This window comes from Cavia porcellus, unplaced genomic scaffold (genome assembly GCF_034190915.1).
Source record: "Cavia porcellus strain 051 isolate PalLab524CR breed Dunkin Hartley unplaced genomic scaffold, mCavPor4.1 scaffold_16, whole genome shotgun sequence".
Taxonomy (NCBI): Eukaryota; Metazoa; Chordata; class Mammalia; order Rodentia; family Caviidae; genus Cavia; species Cavia porcellus.
The window spans coordinates 15,053,212-15,071,424 of record NW_026947499.1 but is presented as its reverse complement, the minus strand read 5'-3'; the positions used below and the strand labels follow the sequence as shown (position 1 = coordinate 15,071,424).

Below are 18,213 nucleotides of genomic sequence, written 5' to 3'. Positions count from 1 at the left end.
CTCCCTACAAGAAATCTCTTACCCTCTGCTGAGATGCTACCTTGGTCTAGTCACTCGCTGGTGGCACAGCACTATGGTTGAAAATATGAATGTCACACCTACAGGCCTGACTCCCTGCAGCAGCTGCGTGACCAGGCAAGCTATGGAAATGCCCTGTGTCTCAGGCTTCCTCATGTAACACAGGGTGCTCACAGCTGTGAGGGCTACAAAGACAGGACACATGAAGTCTTAGCACAGTCACTAGTCTAGCAAAGCACAACTGAGGCTGGCTTTTATTATCATGATTTCAAGGAGGAAAACATTTTACAAAGATCTTTTTAAAAGGATAAGGTGAAAACAGCTGTGCAGAAGCTGAATATCACCAGGCAGCTGACAGCAACTGTGATACAATGCAGTATGCAGAATTTAGCAACCGAAGTGTGAAAGGAACACACCCACTCCAAGTCAGCACCAGACAAAAGCAGTGTCCTGTGAACCCTGCAGAATGTTCTATTCCGCAAAGAGCAGCTGAGTGTGCCCGCTCCGCAAGCTGCCAACACAGGGACAGGAGAGGTAGGCAGCATGCCACAACCCAACAGAACCAAAACCAGCCAGGCCACTAAACTGAAAAGTCATAACCACATACTTATAAATTAGAATATGTAGTCAAATTCTTCTTAAAAGTAGTGAAAAGTCAATCCATTTTATTAGCCTGGTCACATGAATAACCTGGTGAATTTTATCCAAATGACTGCTTCTGCAGGAGGAAGTGCTCTGAGGAAGCCCCTAAAATGTATCAGCATGTCTCTACTGCCACCTAGGAGACAGCAGGCACCAGGAGCAGGCCTGGCCAGCAGCACACACGGGAGAGGTGATTAAGTGAGAGATCAGCTTAAGTATACAGCCGCAGCACCACCCAGTATGTAGATTACACACTGATCTCACCTTGCTTCAGTTGCAGGCTTGGCTGGCTGGTTTGACAGTAGATTTTTCAGAGAGGGATGGCCTAGTCCAACCATCTGCGTGAGAATCTGCCTGACAGTTCTATGTTCTATTACTCACTGTACTCAACAGCTGGCATGCTGACTTTGTAACATCACTCTCCCATGCATTCAGGCAGTAAGAGTCCCACAGAACTCAATTTGGACATACTCACAAAATCAAACTCCCAGGCTAGGCATGGTGGCACATGCCTGTAATCCCAGCACTCAGGAGGCTGAGGCAGGAGGATCAATGTGAGTCCAAGACCAGCCTGGGCTACAAAGCGAGTTCCAGGACAGTGTGAACTTTTTAAGCAAAACTCTATCTCAAAAAGACTAAAAAACAAACAAAAAAATCAAACTCCCAGAACTGAATCTGAAGCTCAAATCTTAGTGTGACAACCCTAGAGAACGGATCTGAGCAAGGCAGTAAGCCAGGATTCCCCTCGAAATTGTGCACCAACCCTAAACTCCCCTAAAGGGTTTAAATGAAAAAGCATCTCTGACTCTGAGGACTCTTCAAAGATGTTTCAGTGGGGACATTATCTGTAGGATAGCACTGAACATCAAACAGCTATGACAGACTCGGAAGGGTTTATGTGAGAGAACAAACAATGGACAATGTCTAGAACTCGCCTCTCAACCACCTCACATATGAACTTTAGTAGTGCAGCCCCAGGAAACCTGAGACACAGCCTGTCCTCTCAGAAGTAAGAGCATCTAAGTCCAGGAAATGGGAATGCAGCCGAGACAGTGCTAGGCAGTGATTAGAGTCATCCTTCTGGAGAGGGAACCCTGACAATATCAACTGCCTGCAATCAACATGCAATTACCAGTTTACTGACACGCCTTTGCTCTGTACTTTCCGGGGCTTAGTCCTTAACTTAAAACAGCTCACCTGCTTAACAGTGTTCAGCTGCAGTAAAAGTTTCCTTTTTAACATACTTTAAAACAAACTCAGGCATAACCTCAACTCTTAGGTGGGATCTAGAGAAGCTGACCTCACAGACACACAGGATAGGACAGGAGTTCCCAGAGGCTGGAAAGGATAGGGGAGAAGCAAGATACGGAGAGATTAGCCATCACAAAATTCCAGTTAAAACTAAAATGTAAGTCCTGGGATTCTGTTATAGAGCAAGGTGACTATGGCTAACGATATTGTGTTCAGTATTTCAGACAGTTACCAAAATGTAAGATTTTGAATGTAATCACCACAAAGAAATGATAAATACAGAAGTAGATAAATATGCTAATAGTCCAGCCTAATGACTACAAAATGCAGATATGTATCAAAATATCCCTGTACTCTATTAGTATGTGCAATTATGTGTCAATTAAAAACTAAATTTAAAAACAACCTCATAGTTGTTTACCCACTGAGAAAAAGTGAACTGCAGTGATTCCGAGAAACATTCTTTATCATATTTTCCTTTTTCTGACGATACATCCCCAGTCATTTTTTTTGTTTTTTCATTTTGAGGCAGGGCCTAGGCCACTAAACTGCCCAGCAGACTGGCAACTACCCTAAAGCAGAGTCAGTGCAAGACGGACCTGGACCAGAGAACCACAGCAGTGCCCAACACATCCCAGACAAATTCTGGATGTAAGTACTATTTAGCTTATTGGAGTACCTAGGGCAAATGGCTCCACTTCTCTGAATGTGCTTTACCATCTTTAAACTTAGGGTAGCAATATCTAAAACCAGGGGGAGCTGAAGAAGTAACAGGGCTACACTTTCCAAGTCCAGAGTGTTTCCTCCAGGTGCCACTTCCAAGGCACAGTACAGGCACCATATTGTCTCATCTTCAACCAACCCCTACTAGCAGGTTCCATCATCCCCTTGCCAAATAAGGAAATCCCACCCCAGCTGGCTTACGATTGAGCCAAGGTTCTCCTCCAGTCTGTCAGCTTGCAAAGGGGCACTAATATTTCTGAACAAAGTTAGGTGCTCTGGAAACAGACTCCTATTTTGACATTATAATGACTCATGGTGCCAACTCTGAATCTAGTTCTCGAAAGGAAACTCACACGCTTCCACAGGGGCTCTAAGTAAGAAAGAACTTACAACAGAAAACAGAGCAGCCGTTAGTGAGCTGCTGTTATAGGAGAGAAAGGCTGCTCTAGCAACAAGAAAAATGAATGATAAAGCTCCCTACAGCTGAAAGCTCAGTGGACCCTCGCTGATTATTGAGGTTATTCATAATGTTGGCTACAACATCAAAGAAAAATCACACTCAGATAATTCTATCTACAGCCCCACTATGCCAAGTATGATGTGACCAGCAGCCGGCAGGAGGAGATTAGAAACGCCTTCACCCAAAGCCTCTGAAACAGTCTGCCTTTCATCCAGACCCCAGGGGACCCATGTGTGTGTTACAGCTGAAGCAGCTCTGGCCTCACACTCATGCCAGCCTCTTCATACACCGTGCCGCCTGTGCAGCCCAGTTTCCCCAAGTTCTCCGTGAGAGGCGTGACACTGAAGAGTACACCCAGCTAACTCCCAAAGATGCGGTAACTCTGTGTTCAGACAAAGCAGGTCGTTGCTGAGACACTTATTCTAAAGGGTCCTCTGAAGTAAGCTTTTCATCAGCCTCTTATTCTACTTTGATTTTAAAGAGGTCTGCATGTTGAATCAGCAAAGGGCATTTTAAGGAATATCTTTTCTGGGCAGAGCTGGGCAACATCAATATTGGGCATCAATCTGCAAAGGTGAAGTAAGTCACTCAATTAGAGGCATGAAATCAGGCCTTTAATCCAACACCATAGCAGCACCATCTGCAGGAATGCTAATTATCCTTCTAGCTCCAGTGCCTTTTCTTTCCACACTCTATCATTACTTTGGCAGTGCTTTCCATACCAAGGGTGCCAAATGGCTTGAGGAAGGACATCAGAATCGTTAATGCCCATGGCTAACTTCAACACTTTTACAATCTAATTTTTTTCATTATAAATGATTTTGTTGCATTTATTTGTCTTTTCTACCCTGGTAGGCTGTCTGTCTCAAGTCACTGAGGACGTTGCCTGTCCCACTTAGGATTCTGGCTGTAAAATCTACTGACCAAATGTCTACAGCTTGTCAATGATTAAGATGCCAAATCACAGGTAAGGTGATCATATCCTTCCCCACAGATGGAAAGGCAGCAGCTATAAACTGACAGTATTTCCCACTAGCCTAATGAAGGCTCTCAAACATCTGGTGGAACTAGCAGAGAGCGATGAGGCATATGCCAGTCAGAACCAGCATCAAGGTGGCGTGTGGGTCTGAAAATAGGCAGGCACACTAGCACCAGGCACGGTCCCAGTGTTAGCAGTCTAGAAAGCATTTCAACAAGAACAAGACAGTGCTGTCTGGAGATGCCATCTGAGCATCCATTCTCACTAAAATTAAATAATTCCAAGGACATGTCCATGCTGCTTTCAAGGAATTCACTCTTTTTTTGCCAAGTTTTTCAATAAAAAAGTATCAGAGATTTCTTTTTAGGAGTCAGATTCCTCCCCACCAACATGGCTTGCCAGACACAATTACATTCTCCTCTGGATATCCCTGGTCTGGAACTAGATGTTGTGTCGACAAGAGTGCCAAGCTGGTTGTTAGCACAGGCACTGCATAGGCATGTGGGGGCGGAGACTGCAGACCTTGGGTTTTGTTTTGTTTTTTGAGATAGGGTCTTGCTATAGATCAAGCTGGCCTTGAGCTCACCATGTGGCCCAGGCTGGCCTCAAACTCATGACAATCCTCCTGCCTCAGCCTCTCCAGTACTGGATTCCAGGAGTGCCCCACCACACCTGGCTAACATGTAGCTCTTAATTGGTTACTTTTGGTTTCAAAATTAGCTCCAAAGTCTTCCATAAAAACACTACATTTCCTATGGAACTCTCTTAAAATCAGACATGCCAGAGCCCTAGTATCTTCTAAATATTATAATAAAAGTTAATTTTTAGAAATGGTACAGAAGGCATGCCACCTACATATCCAAGTAACAAACTCACTGCTGACTTGCTTTGCAGTATTTGGCAGGCTCTAAAGTTTGCTGTATCCTTCTAGGATTCATCAGTCTATATATGGCAGCAGCAGAGTCAGCCTATGATGCTTCTCCCTGAAACTTGCCTAGAACCTGCTGAGCTCCCATATGCCGAGTACCAAACTCGAGAAGGCTAGGGAGGAATTAGCTGAGTCTCACAGAACTTCACTACCTTTATAGCAGAATATTTAAGGTTAGCTACTGTGCTGGAATCACATCAGCTCTTTTTGAAATGTTCACAGCAACACCTGAGAGAAGAGATCTACTAGCAGATGATCTAGCCAAAGCCACTGTGCTCACAGCTAAGTCAAAAACAATCAAGCATTTTCTGTACTGAAGGCAGACTGACAAAAACAAAGCAGAGAGATTCTCATCACCACAAATGGATCTCAGTATTTCAGGAATGTGACCAAGCAACAAATGGGAACAGACCCAGAATTACATAAAGCATAAGCCCAAGCTCATGATTGCCACATTTACTGAATACCTGTTATGTATAGGCCAGGTTTCTAGGCATTTACATGCCTATGCTCCTGTGAGAATAGGATACGATCAGCCCTACTATACAGAGAAGTTAATAGGGTGACACAGCCAACGTAAAGAGGAACTGGAACTCTGATCTGTGATGTCACCGCCCACTCTATGTTACCATGCTCTGCTCCAGTGCTGAGGACAGCAGCAACAACAGGAGCAGCAGGCCAGAAGCCCGGACTCCCAGGCCCCTGCCCTCCAGGGCCTTCTTACCTCCCGTCAGTTCCATGGTTAGCTTTTCATTTTCAATCATTTTCTTCTTTTCTTCTAGCTCAGCAATCAGATTCTCTTTCAGTTCAACCTTCTTGTCTTCAAATTCTTTCACTGCTGCTTTCTTTTCTTTAATATAATTTCTTTCCACTTGTTCAGTCTGAGCAAAAAAGAAACATAGGCTAGGGGTGTATGACCCGGGCAGCCAGAACTGCAACTCAAAGTCCAGCTCTGTCCTCAAAAGCAGAGAAATATTTTTACTAGAGACAGAAAAGCACCTTTGCTCACACACTTCAGTAAGTGGGCATCTGGGAACAGGTTTCCCAATGAATGTGCCATGTCTGCCACTCAGGTACTCCACTCCCCAGCATCTTAACCCTTTGGCTTTAACAGAACACAGATCTCTCAAAGACAGTAAATAGTACCTTTTAAGGCATAATTTCAAGAGAAAAATAGCATATTCCAGATCAAATATCTATATTCAAAATTAATTACGTGACACTGAGGCCAGACCTCATGGGTTATTACTTTTGATATTTACAATAAGATGAAAAACAACTACAGAAGATCATTTATTAGGTGCCTGAACCCTGGCGTTTTCAACAGCGAAATGAAATTACAAATTATTTTAAATTTCGCAGTGTACTAAGTTATGAACAAGGAGGCTTCAGTTGGGCTGTGGCTGTGGATCACATCCTTTAGGCAGACACTACATGCACTGGACTTCAGTACTTAAATGGTTCCCAGTAGCAGGGCTCTAGACCTGCTATGGTCTAGACTACAGTCTAAACTATGACCTTCTCAAAAAGACCCCACAAATACACACCACCCCAGGAGAAGTACTGGATTTAAGACCCTGGCCCTAATCTCTACACCGCAGAACTGAGCCTGACATGGAAGCAGCATGGAGATATCTATGGAATGGAAAAAAAAAACATTAAAACCTGTCCTTCCACCAGCCCAGAGAGTTTCAGGTATAAAATGGATCTGTTGAGCCAATTCAGAAATTGGACTGCTTCAAGGGCGACTATCAAATTAATAAGTCACTACAAGACAGAATCTTCCAAATGAGAGGCTTAAGGAGTGAGTAACCCCAACCCCTGAGGTAAACAGAAGCTGCTCAACAAGAAGTGAATAGCTCAGTGGTGGCAAACGTATGGCATGCATGCCGGAGTGGACTGTCTGTGTCACTGAAAATTCTGAAAGGTTTAGACTCTGAAAGGAACAGATGGACTGTCTGAAGTAAGACCAACTGTCCTGTAATGAAACAAAAGGGCAATAAAAACTTCCAAAATATTTTGTCAAAGACAGAAAGGCTGTCAGTTTCAGAAAGCCGGATCCTAGTTTCACAAAGAGCCTCCAAACCCAGAAGGTCTGTAGTACTTACTTCCAGTTGGAGGAAGAGTTCTGAAAGAGATAAAAAGTACAATTAGATTCGCTAGGCATGTCGCCTTTCTAAACAGGCATGTTAGCATTTATTTAGAAGCTGTAATTGCTTTCTGAAAGCACATTACACAAAGCAGTAAAGTGCTGACACTCATGCAAGGTAAAGATGCAAGGAGTACTCCTGTCTAGTTACAATTTGCCCCTGAACAGAATCAGCACTGGCAGTTCTGCCTGAGGGGAGAAAAACAAGCAGTAAAACCAAACTATGTTGGCAAAATAAGTCAACTCCTCTTTCACTGAGTCTTCACTCTGCCACAGTTGCAAGGACTGCAGGACAGATCAGGAAGACACACGGCAACTTCCTAAGAGAGTCTGCCTTGATGTTTTGAAAGTACTGCATGGAGGATCCCATGTGATACGGATGGATGCTCCCAGGGAATCCAGGACAGAGGTTCCAGGGTTTCCTTGCAGTTTACTACGACACCAAGCTCAGCCCACACTGAAGCTCCTGCCAACCACACGCTGCCAACCATATACTCGCACTCCAAGCTCCTGGTCTAAGGCAGCCCCCAGCCTGCGATCTTTCTGGGCAGGCCTCTCCCTCATCAAGCTCCTCCTGGACATCCTAAAGTACCCTCCCCGAAGTATTTGGCACCTACCCACTGAGCAACTTTTCCTAGAAGTTCCCTTCCACTACACTGTAAGGCCCTCTACATATCCAATATATCAAACCAAATAAATCTGGGCTCCTAATCTGTTCTGAGTTAGAGGACCTGCTGCAAACGGTCCGCGAAGACTACTGGTAAGCCAGGAACTGTGCGGGTACCCACTACAGTCTACCTTGGTTTTCTTTAGCAATCTAATAAACCCTACAGACTCATTTCCCAAAAAAATGCACATTTACACATGCTCTATCAACTTCTTTGGAATTTTAAGAAGCCCAGATGTCAATGAACAAATTGTTAGATAAGAAAAATTAACTTGAGGAAAGAAACAAAGCACTCATCATTTTCTAGCCTGGGAATCTTTTTCAGTCCTGGAAATCATGCGGCACAGGAGTCCAAATACACCCAGCCCGATATGCTCACTCCCATGCCTACTTCAGAATGTACCATCCAAGAACAAGCTAGACACCTGAAGTCCTATACTGTAGAGAAATCACACCTGCACCAATGAGACAAAATGACAATTAGCACTTAGAGCTGGCAGTTGTTTCAGTTAAAGCAGGCAGACACCAGACACAACCAAAGCAGGTGGGTTATTTCTGCACAGAATGGGCTTTTTAAAGCTCAAGTCATGACTGATTTAGGAGCTCTTCCTCATTTTCACCTGGAGGGAAGAAATGTTTATGAAATAACACACAAGGACAGGATCTGTGTCTGTGAGAAGAATTAAGAAAAACAACAATACTCATCCTACTGCTCTAGTGTAAGAAAAGATGGCACGCATCAATTTCCTTATTTACATCTTAAGCTGATTCCTTGAGAGATCAGCATTCCCCTTACAGATGGGAAACTGAGGATCCACAAATAAATACCCTTATTTAAAGGGACAGATCCAAAGAAATGGAAGTGGGATCTGAACCTCAGGCCATGCCCTTCCACAATGTCCTGACCTTATTGAGGGGAACACCAGCAAGAGGAGTGATGATTTTAATGACATCCCAAGGAGGTACCTTGGAGCTCAGAATGCAGTGAGGGTAGCACCAGGGACAGGGAATGAGGAGGCAGAAGACTAACGGCTGCAGCGCCACTGTCCCAGTGCCCCATACTGCTCAACTGCTTTTCTGTCTGCTGGTGCACACTGGATACACTGGACTTGCTAGGGTTAAAGACGAAAGCTTCCAAGGAGAGGGAGCTAGAGCTGCTGCCTCAGAAGTCAAGACAGGAACATGGCAGTGACACCCACACCTTGTTTTAAAATGTTATTTCTACTATGAGAACAAAACGCAAAGGCACCCCACTGACTGGCACAGTGAACTTTAAAATTTAACACACACAGTTTCCTGTAAGCTCAGGAATTTGTGTTTACAAACTTTAAATAGGTGCCACACCTTCCTTTCCACATGATTCTTCACTCAATTCACAATGTTCCTTAACTTTAGACACACTGGTATCTTTTGTCAATAAAACATGAGTTTCCTACAGTCAAGGACAAACATTATACTGCACACAGTGCTTACATGTAACAGATGCCCAACAAATACGTTGAACAAAAACAGTTACTAGGTATAACACAATAAAAACATGCTCCTTTATTTCTCTCAATGTTTATTATACCACACTTAAGTAAAATAGAGGATACCTCCTCCCTAGAGCACAGAATTTGAGAAGCAATAAATTTAAAAAGTATGAAACAATCTACAGTCTTTTCCCACAGCAGCATTCCTGACTGACCACCAAGCCAGCCATGCAGATGTGACCAATCACAGACAAGACACCTCTTGGACACCAGGAAGGACAACTTGAGGACAAGCAGCCACCACTACCATCACTGGCTGCAGGGACAAAGATCAACCAATTGTATTAACTGCGCCTTTGGACCCTTTCTCCCCCAAAAACCTCCCCTCAACAAAGTATCTGCGATAGACTTTGGGCGACAGCTCTTAGAGGCACGCTGCATGGGCGATATGGTGGGACATTTGAAGATGGTTCTCTTCCACATCACAGAGCCTCACCTGCGTTTCGGATCCTCTCTTTGTACTGCTGATCCAGCTTTTTCATTCTCTTCTGGTATTCCTGCAATGTACCTGATTTTGAGCATTTACAAAATAGAAAGTTATTCTAAAGATCGGTCTGCTCTACACTTTATTTTCTAAAGTCATTTTCAATTGATAGTGACTATTTTATTAGTGCCAGAATAACATAAACTTAGGAAGGCCACATTTGATAGTTACCTGGATTTGGGGTCTCAGCCAGAGCACACAGCAGGTCCCACTTGAGGCCCATGTGAACTCCACCCCACCTCAACACATCAAAACTCTCCACGTATGAGGGAACTAAAGGGGTATAGACACCCCCAAGTGGTCCAGCTGCTTACTACAATGGGCCTCCCTTTCCCAGAAAACTAGCATTCTCTGACAGTAAGGTCTGGTCAAAGCTGGCTGGCACAGCTTTCTACAATGGTAGAAATTTTTTCCACTTGCACTGTCCAGTGGGGTAACCTCTAGCCACAGGTGGGGGCTTCAGTACTTAAACACAACTACTGCAACTCAAGAACTGAGTTACGCATTTTATTCACAAGTGGTCAAACAGCCACATGTGGTCAGTGACAGTACCAGACAGCTCAGGTATAGATTCTGAAATCTCCTTTCACAGTTCTTCTTCGAAGGGTCCGGCTTGTGTGGAAATGCTTCATGTTCACAGAGCTTGCCCACAGGTCACTCCAAGAAAGCAGATCACTCACTAGCTATACAAAGTGTCTCGCACAAAAGCAGTTCCACTGACAAGGCACTCCATACATGGCACTAAAGCGCTAAGGGCAGCAGCTGACCCTCTGCAGGGTCTCATGCTGTGCCCAACCCTGCACTAGATGGCGCTCTGTTTCCTTCCATTTTGAAGATTAAAAAACCAATTAGGTAGGGGTTGGAGAGTTAGCTCAGTGGTTCAAACACTCACTTGGTAAGTGCAAATTCAACCCCCGGTACAAAAAAAAAAAAAAAAAATTAAGCAAGAGAAATTGATATGCTCAGGTCATATACAAAGTGAAAACGAGAGCCCCAGCTCTATCATGGAACTAGAGGGCCTGCATTTTTAAAACTCCGTGCTGTACGCCTTTAGGGACCAATAGCACTTGATAAAAACCATCCATTTATAATCTGCCAAACACAAAATAGCAAACACTGGATAAGCCACAGTCTATTAACATTTGTTTTGGAAAGAAAAATAAGCCAGATGTGCTAGCACACAATCTCAGCATTCTAGGAAGCTGAGGCAGGAGGATCCCAAATTCAAGGCCAGTCTGGGCAACTCAGGGACTTAGCAAAATCCTGTCTCAAAAGAAATTAAGGGGCCAGGTGTGGTGGCACACTCCTGTAATCCCAGCATTCAGGAGGCTGAGTTAGTAGGATTATTGCAAATTCAAGATCAGCCTGGGCTACAAAGTGAGCCCAACACCAGCCTGAACCGCATAGAAAGATCATCTCAAAAAGACAAAAAAAGAAAGAAAGAAATTAAGAAATTAAGGGGTCAGGGATGTAGTTCAGTGATGCAACACCTGCTGGCAAGCATGAAGCCCTGAGTTCAATTCCTCACAAAAAGAACCTAGAAATTTAAGAGGGGCTGGAGATGCAGCTTAGCACAAGACCTTCAATTCAGTCCTCAGTCCATACACAATTTAAAAAGTAAGGTTTTCTTTTTTACTAGTAACATCCCTCCTAAAAATACTTAGCTCCAGAAGGCCTCAAACATGGTTCCACTTAAAGAACTTACTACCTATTGAAAATAAGAGTTTGAAAGTTACCACCTCATTGATCAGACAGTAAAATATGTACTGGATAAAATCAGCTACACTAAATTTTCAGTTGCTCCCACCAAGAAGTAAAATACAAAGCTTCAGGGGGGTTTAGATTAAGAAATACTTAGAAACAAAGGAGTCCATCACAACCAACCTTCCTGCAGTTGTTGCAGCTGCCTCTTGAGAGAAGCCAGTTTGTCCTGATACATCCTATAAAAGAAAAACCACACTGAAGATGAACGCACCAGTCCTCAACTCTAAAATACCCTCATCACAGGGATTACTGGGTCTGCTGCAGGAAGCTCATCCATGTTCTTCAGGAAAGAGAGGTTTACAATGTAGCTAAACAAGGTCAGAAAGGCACAAGGAACCAGGTCCATCCGTGCATGCCTGCAAGTCCAAGCTGGGAGGCCGAGGCACTTAGAATCACTCAGACCTACCAGTTTGAGACTAGCATAGTGAAATCTCATCTCAAAAAAGAGAAAAGAACAAGGGTTGCATAATCTTTAATTATATCCTAATTTCCTAGATTCTTCTGTTACCTCACCTTTAGAGAATCACTCTAAGACATACAAATATGAAGACAACAGATTTTAATAAAAACCAGTAATAAACAAGGTTAAGCAAGAACACACAAAGAAAAATTTAAAGCATGATGTCATTTTCTTCCGGGTTTAAAAGTAAAAGTAACATATTGAACACAACTGTTATTTCAACTCAATTATATTATAAATTCCAAAGGAGCAAGATTATGCCCCCGGCATGTCTTTACACAAAGAGCACAGCTGAATAAGCATTAAGTCAATAAATCTTCATGTCACTCTTAAAAGCATTATTCTTCCAGGATCAGAAAAACAGTAATTCGGAAACAAAAATTAAAATGGAACATTCATTTGCAGCCCTGGCTATATAAAAACATACAAAATAAAAGAACACGGCACATTATTTTTTATTAGGACACATCTGCAGTACATGTTTACATTCATCTTGTGGAGCAAATACAAGTACTTATTATTCCTTAACATATCTTAATGTTATTCCCCTTCCTTCTCCTCCTTTTCCCTTTCTTGCTTTTAGATTCCCTTCCCATTTGCAAAAGATCTCTCCATTTTCTTTTTAATTATTGACACTTTGGTTTTCTCATATAAGAGAAGTTAATGCGATATTTAAGCTTGTGCATCTGATTTATTTCACTGAACATTATGGCCTCAAGATGTACTCATTTTCTTACAGATGACTCAAATATAGCCCTCCTATAACAGGCTAGTACTCCATAAAACCGAAATACCACATTGTGTTTATCTGCTCATCTGTTGATGGATGCACAAATTAGCAGCAATTACACAATGGCAAACCCATTTGAACAGTAGACTCTGTAAGTAGATCACATTTCCACAATACTTTGGGTTCTATCTAAAAACACCCACAATTTCTCAGTGACAAAACGGCCTGTGATCTCAGCACTCTGAGAGACTGAGGCAAAAGGAATACAAGTTTGAGCCCAGCTTGGACAACTTAGCCAGACCTTGTCTCAAAAAACAAACAAAAACAAAGGGCTAGAGATATAGCTCAGTGTGAACACTCTGGGTTCAGTCACCAGTGCCAAAAAGATAGCAGGATTTGCAACCTGAAAGAACACTGTCCAATGTGTGCTAGGTGCAGAGTAATCTAATTGTTCAAATATGGCTGAAGTAGACAGCTGAGCACTCTGCAGCCAGGGGAAGCGCAGCAGAATCTGAAAAGCCCCGGCAGGGCTGCTGCTTTAGGGGAAATCTTGAGCAACCCTCCATGCTCACCTGGAATCACAAAAGGCATTCAATAAAATCCAAATTATTTTCTCATTCAGGGAGTACATTCAATCAAAAGATGATCTCTGAAAATGATGCTGAAATGTATCAAGTACAGGAAACAGTGCAAATGCATGAACGCACATGTCAATATTTGGAACCCCGGATGCTAACTTTCCCACATGGATTTCCAGCCAATTCCTGTGGCTGAGTGTGTCTTTGAAAGGGTGTAAAGACAAACTGAAGAAAGAAACTTCTCAGACTCACTGAGGTCATGCATGGGGAAAAGAACAGGTGTGTGAAAATATATCTTAAATGGATCAAGGTGAATCAATAAAACACTTGCAAAGATAAAAATGAAGCACAGTTTCAGGATAAAACTGAGAAAGATCACATGAATTATTGTAAGCAATCCTTCATCCACCACTAGTCCGACTCACTTGAGTTATCCACTTTGGGTTCCCAAGCTTGAAAAGGATGACAGAATCCACATGCTGGTTACAAATATTTGTAAATAGGACCTCAAAGGGAGAGAATGTAGGTCATCCAGTTTACAAGAATTTAAAAAGTCAAATCAAGATTCTCAAAATGCACTCAATAAATACTTATTAAATATATCTTCTACTGCCTTCTATCTGGGTGTGGGATTAAAAATGCATGGGGGTGGGGCTGGGGATTTAGCTCAGCGGCATGAGCACCTGCCTTGCAAGCAGACAGCCGTGAGTTCGATCCCTGGTACCGATAAAAAGGAAAAAAGGAAAAAAGACAAAAAAAAAAAAAAAAAAAAAAAATCTAAAAATGCATGGGGGCAGCGGTTCGAACTTGCTGTCCCAGCTACAGTAGAGGGGAGGTGGAGGCTGGAGGACAGCTGGAGTTTAATGTCAACCTGAGCAACATAGGAAGATCTAAGTTCAAAAAAAAGAGGGGGGGCTGGGGATTTAGCTCTGCGGCATAAGTGCCTGCCTTGCAAGCAGGCAGTCATGAGTTCGATTTCCGGTACCGGTAAAAAAGGAAAAAGACAAAAAAAAAAAGAGGGGAGGGAAGGGGAGGAGACAGAGACCACAGAGCGGGGGGAAAGAGAAAAGAATGGGGTTGTGTTTCTTTGGTTAGGCTGGCTGTAGCTGTCTGCAGGCCTGTGAGTGTGGACCGCCTGCTCCCCAAGCCTGGAGCTCTCTGAGCCTCTGGCACATAGCGTTCGAAGGAGTCAGCACTCAGTGCATTCACACCTATCTGAGCCTAATCGCTTTAAGGGACTATGTATCCTCTCATACTGGTTTTCACTTCCCAAAATAAAAACCTGGTGAAAGGTTCTCTCCTGCTATATACTCTCTCCTCTGGGATCTTTTTCATCAAAGTTCTTCCTAGCCTACATTCAAGAGATTAAATGAGACTAAAGTTTAGGAAACAGTTAGCCAGGAGTGAAGAGGCCGGCTTGGGCAAATTAGCAGGACCTTGTCTCAAAAACAAAACAAAAACCTAAAAGACTGAGGCTGTAGCTCAGGGCTCCCTAGGTTCAATTCCCCAGCAGCATTTAAAAAAAACAAAAACACACGGTAGAAAGGTGTGAGGTTTGCTCATAGGCACTGGAAGCATTATGATCAAAACACAGTCATTACACACAGTCATTACAAAGACTTTCTTATCAATTCTAAATACCAGAAAATAAAATACAGAAACCATACTCACTGTTCCTTCATTTCTACATAATCTTCATCATGCTTTGCCAGGTCAGTTTCACTAGCATCCTCAGTGTCTGAGTAAAATTAGGGAGAATGGGTAATTAAAATCAAAATTCCTAGACTGGGTATCATCTCACACAGGGTAAATACTTAATAAACTTCTATTCAGTGCAAACCTACATGAAAGTACCAGTGAAAAATATTAAATATAGTTAATAAAGAAAAGAAAACATCATTTCCAACTCATACAGAGTTGGGAATACATATGGGTGGCTAGTCAAGGTATCTAATTATGCAGTAGTCACATTTGCCATTGGGGACACAAGCTTAGTGTGCACTAACATTGGACAGAGCAGGCAATCAAGCTTACTCTGACACACCCCGTGTCTGATACATACAGTGAAAATGAAAAATCTCGCAACAGATTGAATTGTAACACCTGAAATATTTTCAAAGTTACAACAAAAAGCAAGAGAGAAGCAAGATGATGATTAAACAAAAACTCGTTTCAAAACATTTGAAACACTGTTCTTACAAACAGCAAATGGCTGGAGCGAACCAATTTCAACAGTCCTACAGTACAGCAGAAGAAAAAAAATCAATTGTGATTTCAACACGCCTCCATGTGGCCATCAAAGGCAAAGCAAGTGCCTTGTCTTCAAATGCAGTTAAACCAAGCGCAATTAGTTTCAACTTTAAATCCCACATACGCAGCTGCCTTCTGAAAAGCTGCTGCTGATCCAATTCTCCACAAACTCTTCTCCTTCCTGCAAAGGAAGAGAACGTCACTGAAGTCTTACCATGTGTTAGCGAGCCACATTACCTAGAACCTGGGAAACTGGGATAAATAAAACACTAATCATGCCAGACAGCTGGACTAGCTCCAGCTTTATGGCCCTACTCTATGCTACATTACTCTACTCAAAATAATGGACTCTATATCATTTATTCCCCTTTTTACCTTCCTCTTCCTCCGGCCGGCTCCTTGGCCAGAGGAGCTCCAAAATGATGGTCCTCACACTTACCAAAGGGTCCTCACACTTACCAAAGGGTAAAACGCAAGGCTCTGAATTTCAAAAGCAAGAATCTGAGAGACAGTACTGATAATGTAAAGAGCATGAGAGGGGAAAACACATCTGGGCATGAAAACGCTGGTGATGAAAACGCTGAGCACCAGGCCAAATAATTGATGCACATCTCATTCAATCTTCATCCTACCCCAGGAAGTAGGCGCCGCTGCGAGCTCTACTACAGCTGAGTAAATCAACGTCAGAAAGCTTACGTTCTCTAACGCTACAAGGCTAAATGTCATAGCCAAAAACCTATCTTCTTCTTTTAACCAACCTGCTCTATTCTCACAGCATGCACTGTACCACGCGAAGTACAGCAGCCTTACGCCTTTCAGAGAAAGAGACTGGGGAACCAGAAAGCCAAGTTGAGCTTTGCTTTGATTCTCTCAAGGAAAAAAATCAAAACGGGAATATGACCCAATGCACTCAACGACTTTCCCATTCCCACTAAGGAAATCCACAGATGGACGGGGACGCGATGAAGCCTTAAGAGACCTCCGGCTGACTACGGCTAGCCCCCTCGCTCTCCCCATAGAGACGCACCCCAGAGCTTCTGCCCTTTCCGGACCCTGGCCGAGATGCCCCGCTCCTCCAGGCTGCCTCCAAACCCGGAGGCCGCCCCGCCCCCTCCAGCGCGGCCCCACCTCCTCCCTAGGCGTCCCGCTCCCGCCAGGACAGCCCGGCTAGCCGAAGGACTCACCCTCATCGGACTCCCGGCCTCGACAGCTGCGCTCGTCATCCTCGGCGCTCTCCAGCTCCTCGTCCTCCTCCGGGTAGTACTCCGGGGCCGGCGGCGCTCCAGCCGGGGCCGGAGCTGGAGCCAGCAGCCCCGCAGCACTCATGTCGCCTCCGACTGCAGCTGATTCTGTCCCCGGGAAACCGCGGCCACACGCACTGGGGACGTGGCCTCCCCTGAGCTGGGACCCAAGAAGCCCCCGACTCCAGCACCTGGAGCCACGGCGACCCCTTCCCTGTCTGCGCCGAGCTCCGCCCCCCGCGCCCGCGCTCGGCAACGGGGGCCTCACGATGCGGGCGACTTCCGGGTTGCAAGCTGCCCGATGACGGCCTGACCCCGCCATCCTTGAGAAAAGGAGAGAACTCCAGGCTCTCCGTTATCCAGATTTCTAGATCCTTCATCAGCGTCTTAATGTCCTCAGTGGGTTCGGATGGGAAGGTGCGGGGGGGGTGGGGTAGGCGTCCTGGACTCAGGCAAAGCTCTGGATAGCCCAAACCACAGTTAGGACCTCAGACCTCAGAGGACAGTTCTGGAAATGGCCGCCAGGCGGCGCCCAGGGTCAGAACTAAACCAAGGACTTAGGGGGCGAGGCGGGGGGCGGGGCGGATTGGCAGCGCCCTTGACAGGTGGGACTGATCGCTAAGCAAGTGAACGACTTGAACTGTCCGTACAAAAGGTCAGGAAAACCAGACAACCTGAGAGTGCGTGAAGCAGCAGAAAAAAAGGAAGCTTAGCTCCTCCCCTGATTTAACTGGACCTTTGTTAGGAAATAAAAGACTATGATAGACACTGATATTCCATCCTAAAATCAGCAAAACCGTATTTCCCACTCCTTGGGAATCCCTTTGTGTGGGTTTACTGGGTAAGGTGTGCTCAGGATTTTACCGATGACAAAAGACCCTGCCTTTTAAAAAATGGTATGGTACAGTCTCCATGGTTTAGACTTCCAGACGCGGGGTCGTCCACAGCACAATTGCCCCATATTTCTTTGAACATTAATTTTTTTTAAATTTTGCCTAATCCCAAAGCTTGCTAACCAACTCTCAACAAATGAAGCTTCTGCCTATAGTAAGTAATTAGGCATAAACTCAGAAAACAAGAAAGCTGAGCATCTCCATGAATTTGTAATTCCTCCTGAATTACAAATGGGGGGATCACAATGTTGTAAACGTTGCTTAACAAAGAAATTAGGGATACCCCTTTCTATAAAAACAGTGCTGTCGAGTTGCGTGTAGAAAAAAAAATTAAGGAAAAGGGCCCAGAGATGTGTTGCGCTCAAGTTCCCATAGAAGCAGTAAAACAGAACACAGCTGTGGAAGCAAAGGTGAAACCAAGCGTACTGATTCTCAGACCCTTTGTGATCCGATTTATCTTGAAA

At 44.1% G+C, this 18,213-nt stretch overlaps 1 protein-coding gene across 4 annotated transcripts in view; it reads right to left on the bottom strand.

Moving 5' to 3' along the window:
- Suds3 (SDS3 homolog, SIN3A corepressor complex component) overlaps positions 1-17,221 on the bottom strand; it is a 34,594-nt gene extending 17,373 nt beyond the window's left edge. Inside the window, exons 1-7 of one of the 4 annotated variants that reach the window (XM_013141893.2) lie at positions 16,800-17,221; positions 15,740-15,796; positions 15,037-15,103; positions 11,718-11,773; positions 9,786-9,857; positions 7,110-7,129; positions 5,726-5,882 (exon numbers count right to left, since the gene is read on the bottom strand). In XM_013141893.2, the coding sequence (XP_012997347.1) occupies positions 5,726-5,882; positions 7,110-7,129; positions 9,786-9,857; positions 11,718-11,773; positions 15,037-15,103; positions 15,740-15,796; positions 16,800-17,178 (808 nt within the window). In that variant the 5' untranslated portion in view covers positions 17,179-17,221. The remainder of the gene's footprint in view (positions 1-5,725; positions 5,883-7,109; positions 7,130-9,785; positions 9,858-11,717; positions 11,774-15,036; positions 15,104-15,739; positions 15,797-16,799) is intronic. The other 3 variants (XM_013141894.3, XM_013141895.3, XM_003478286.5) reach the window with 3 other exon arrangements.
- Positions 17,222-18,213: the final 992 nt, after the last annotated feature.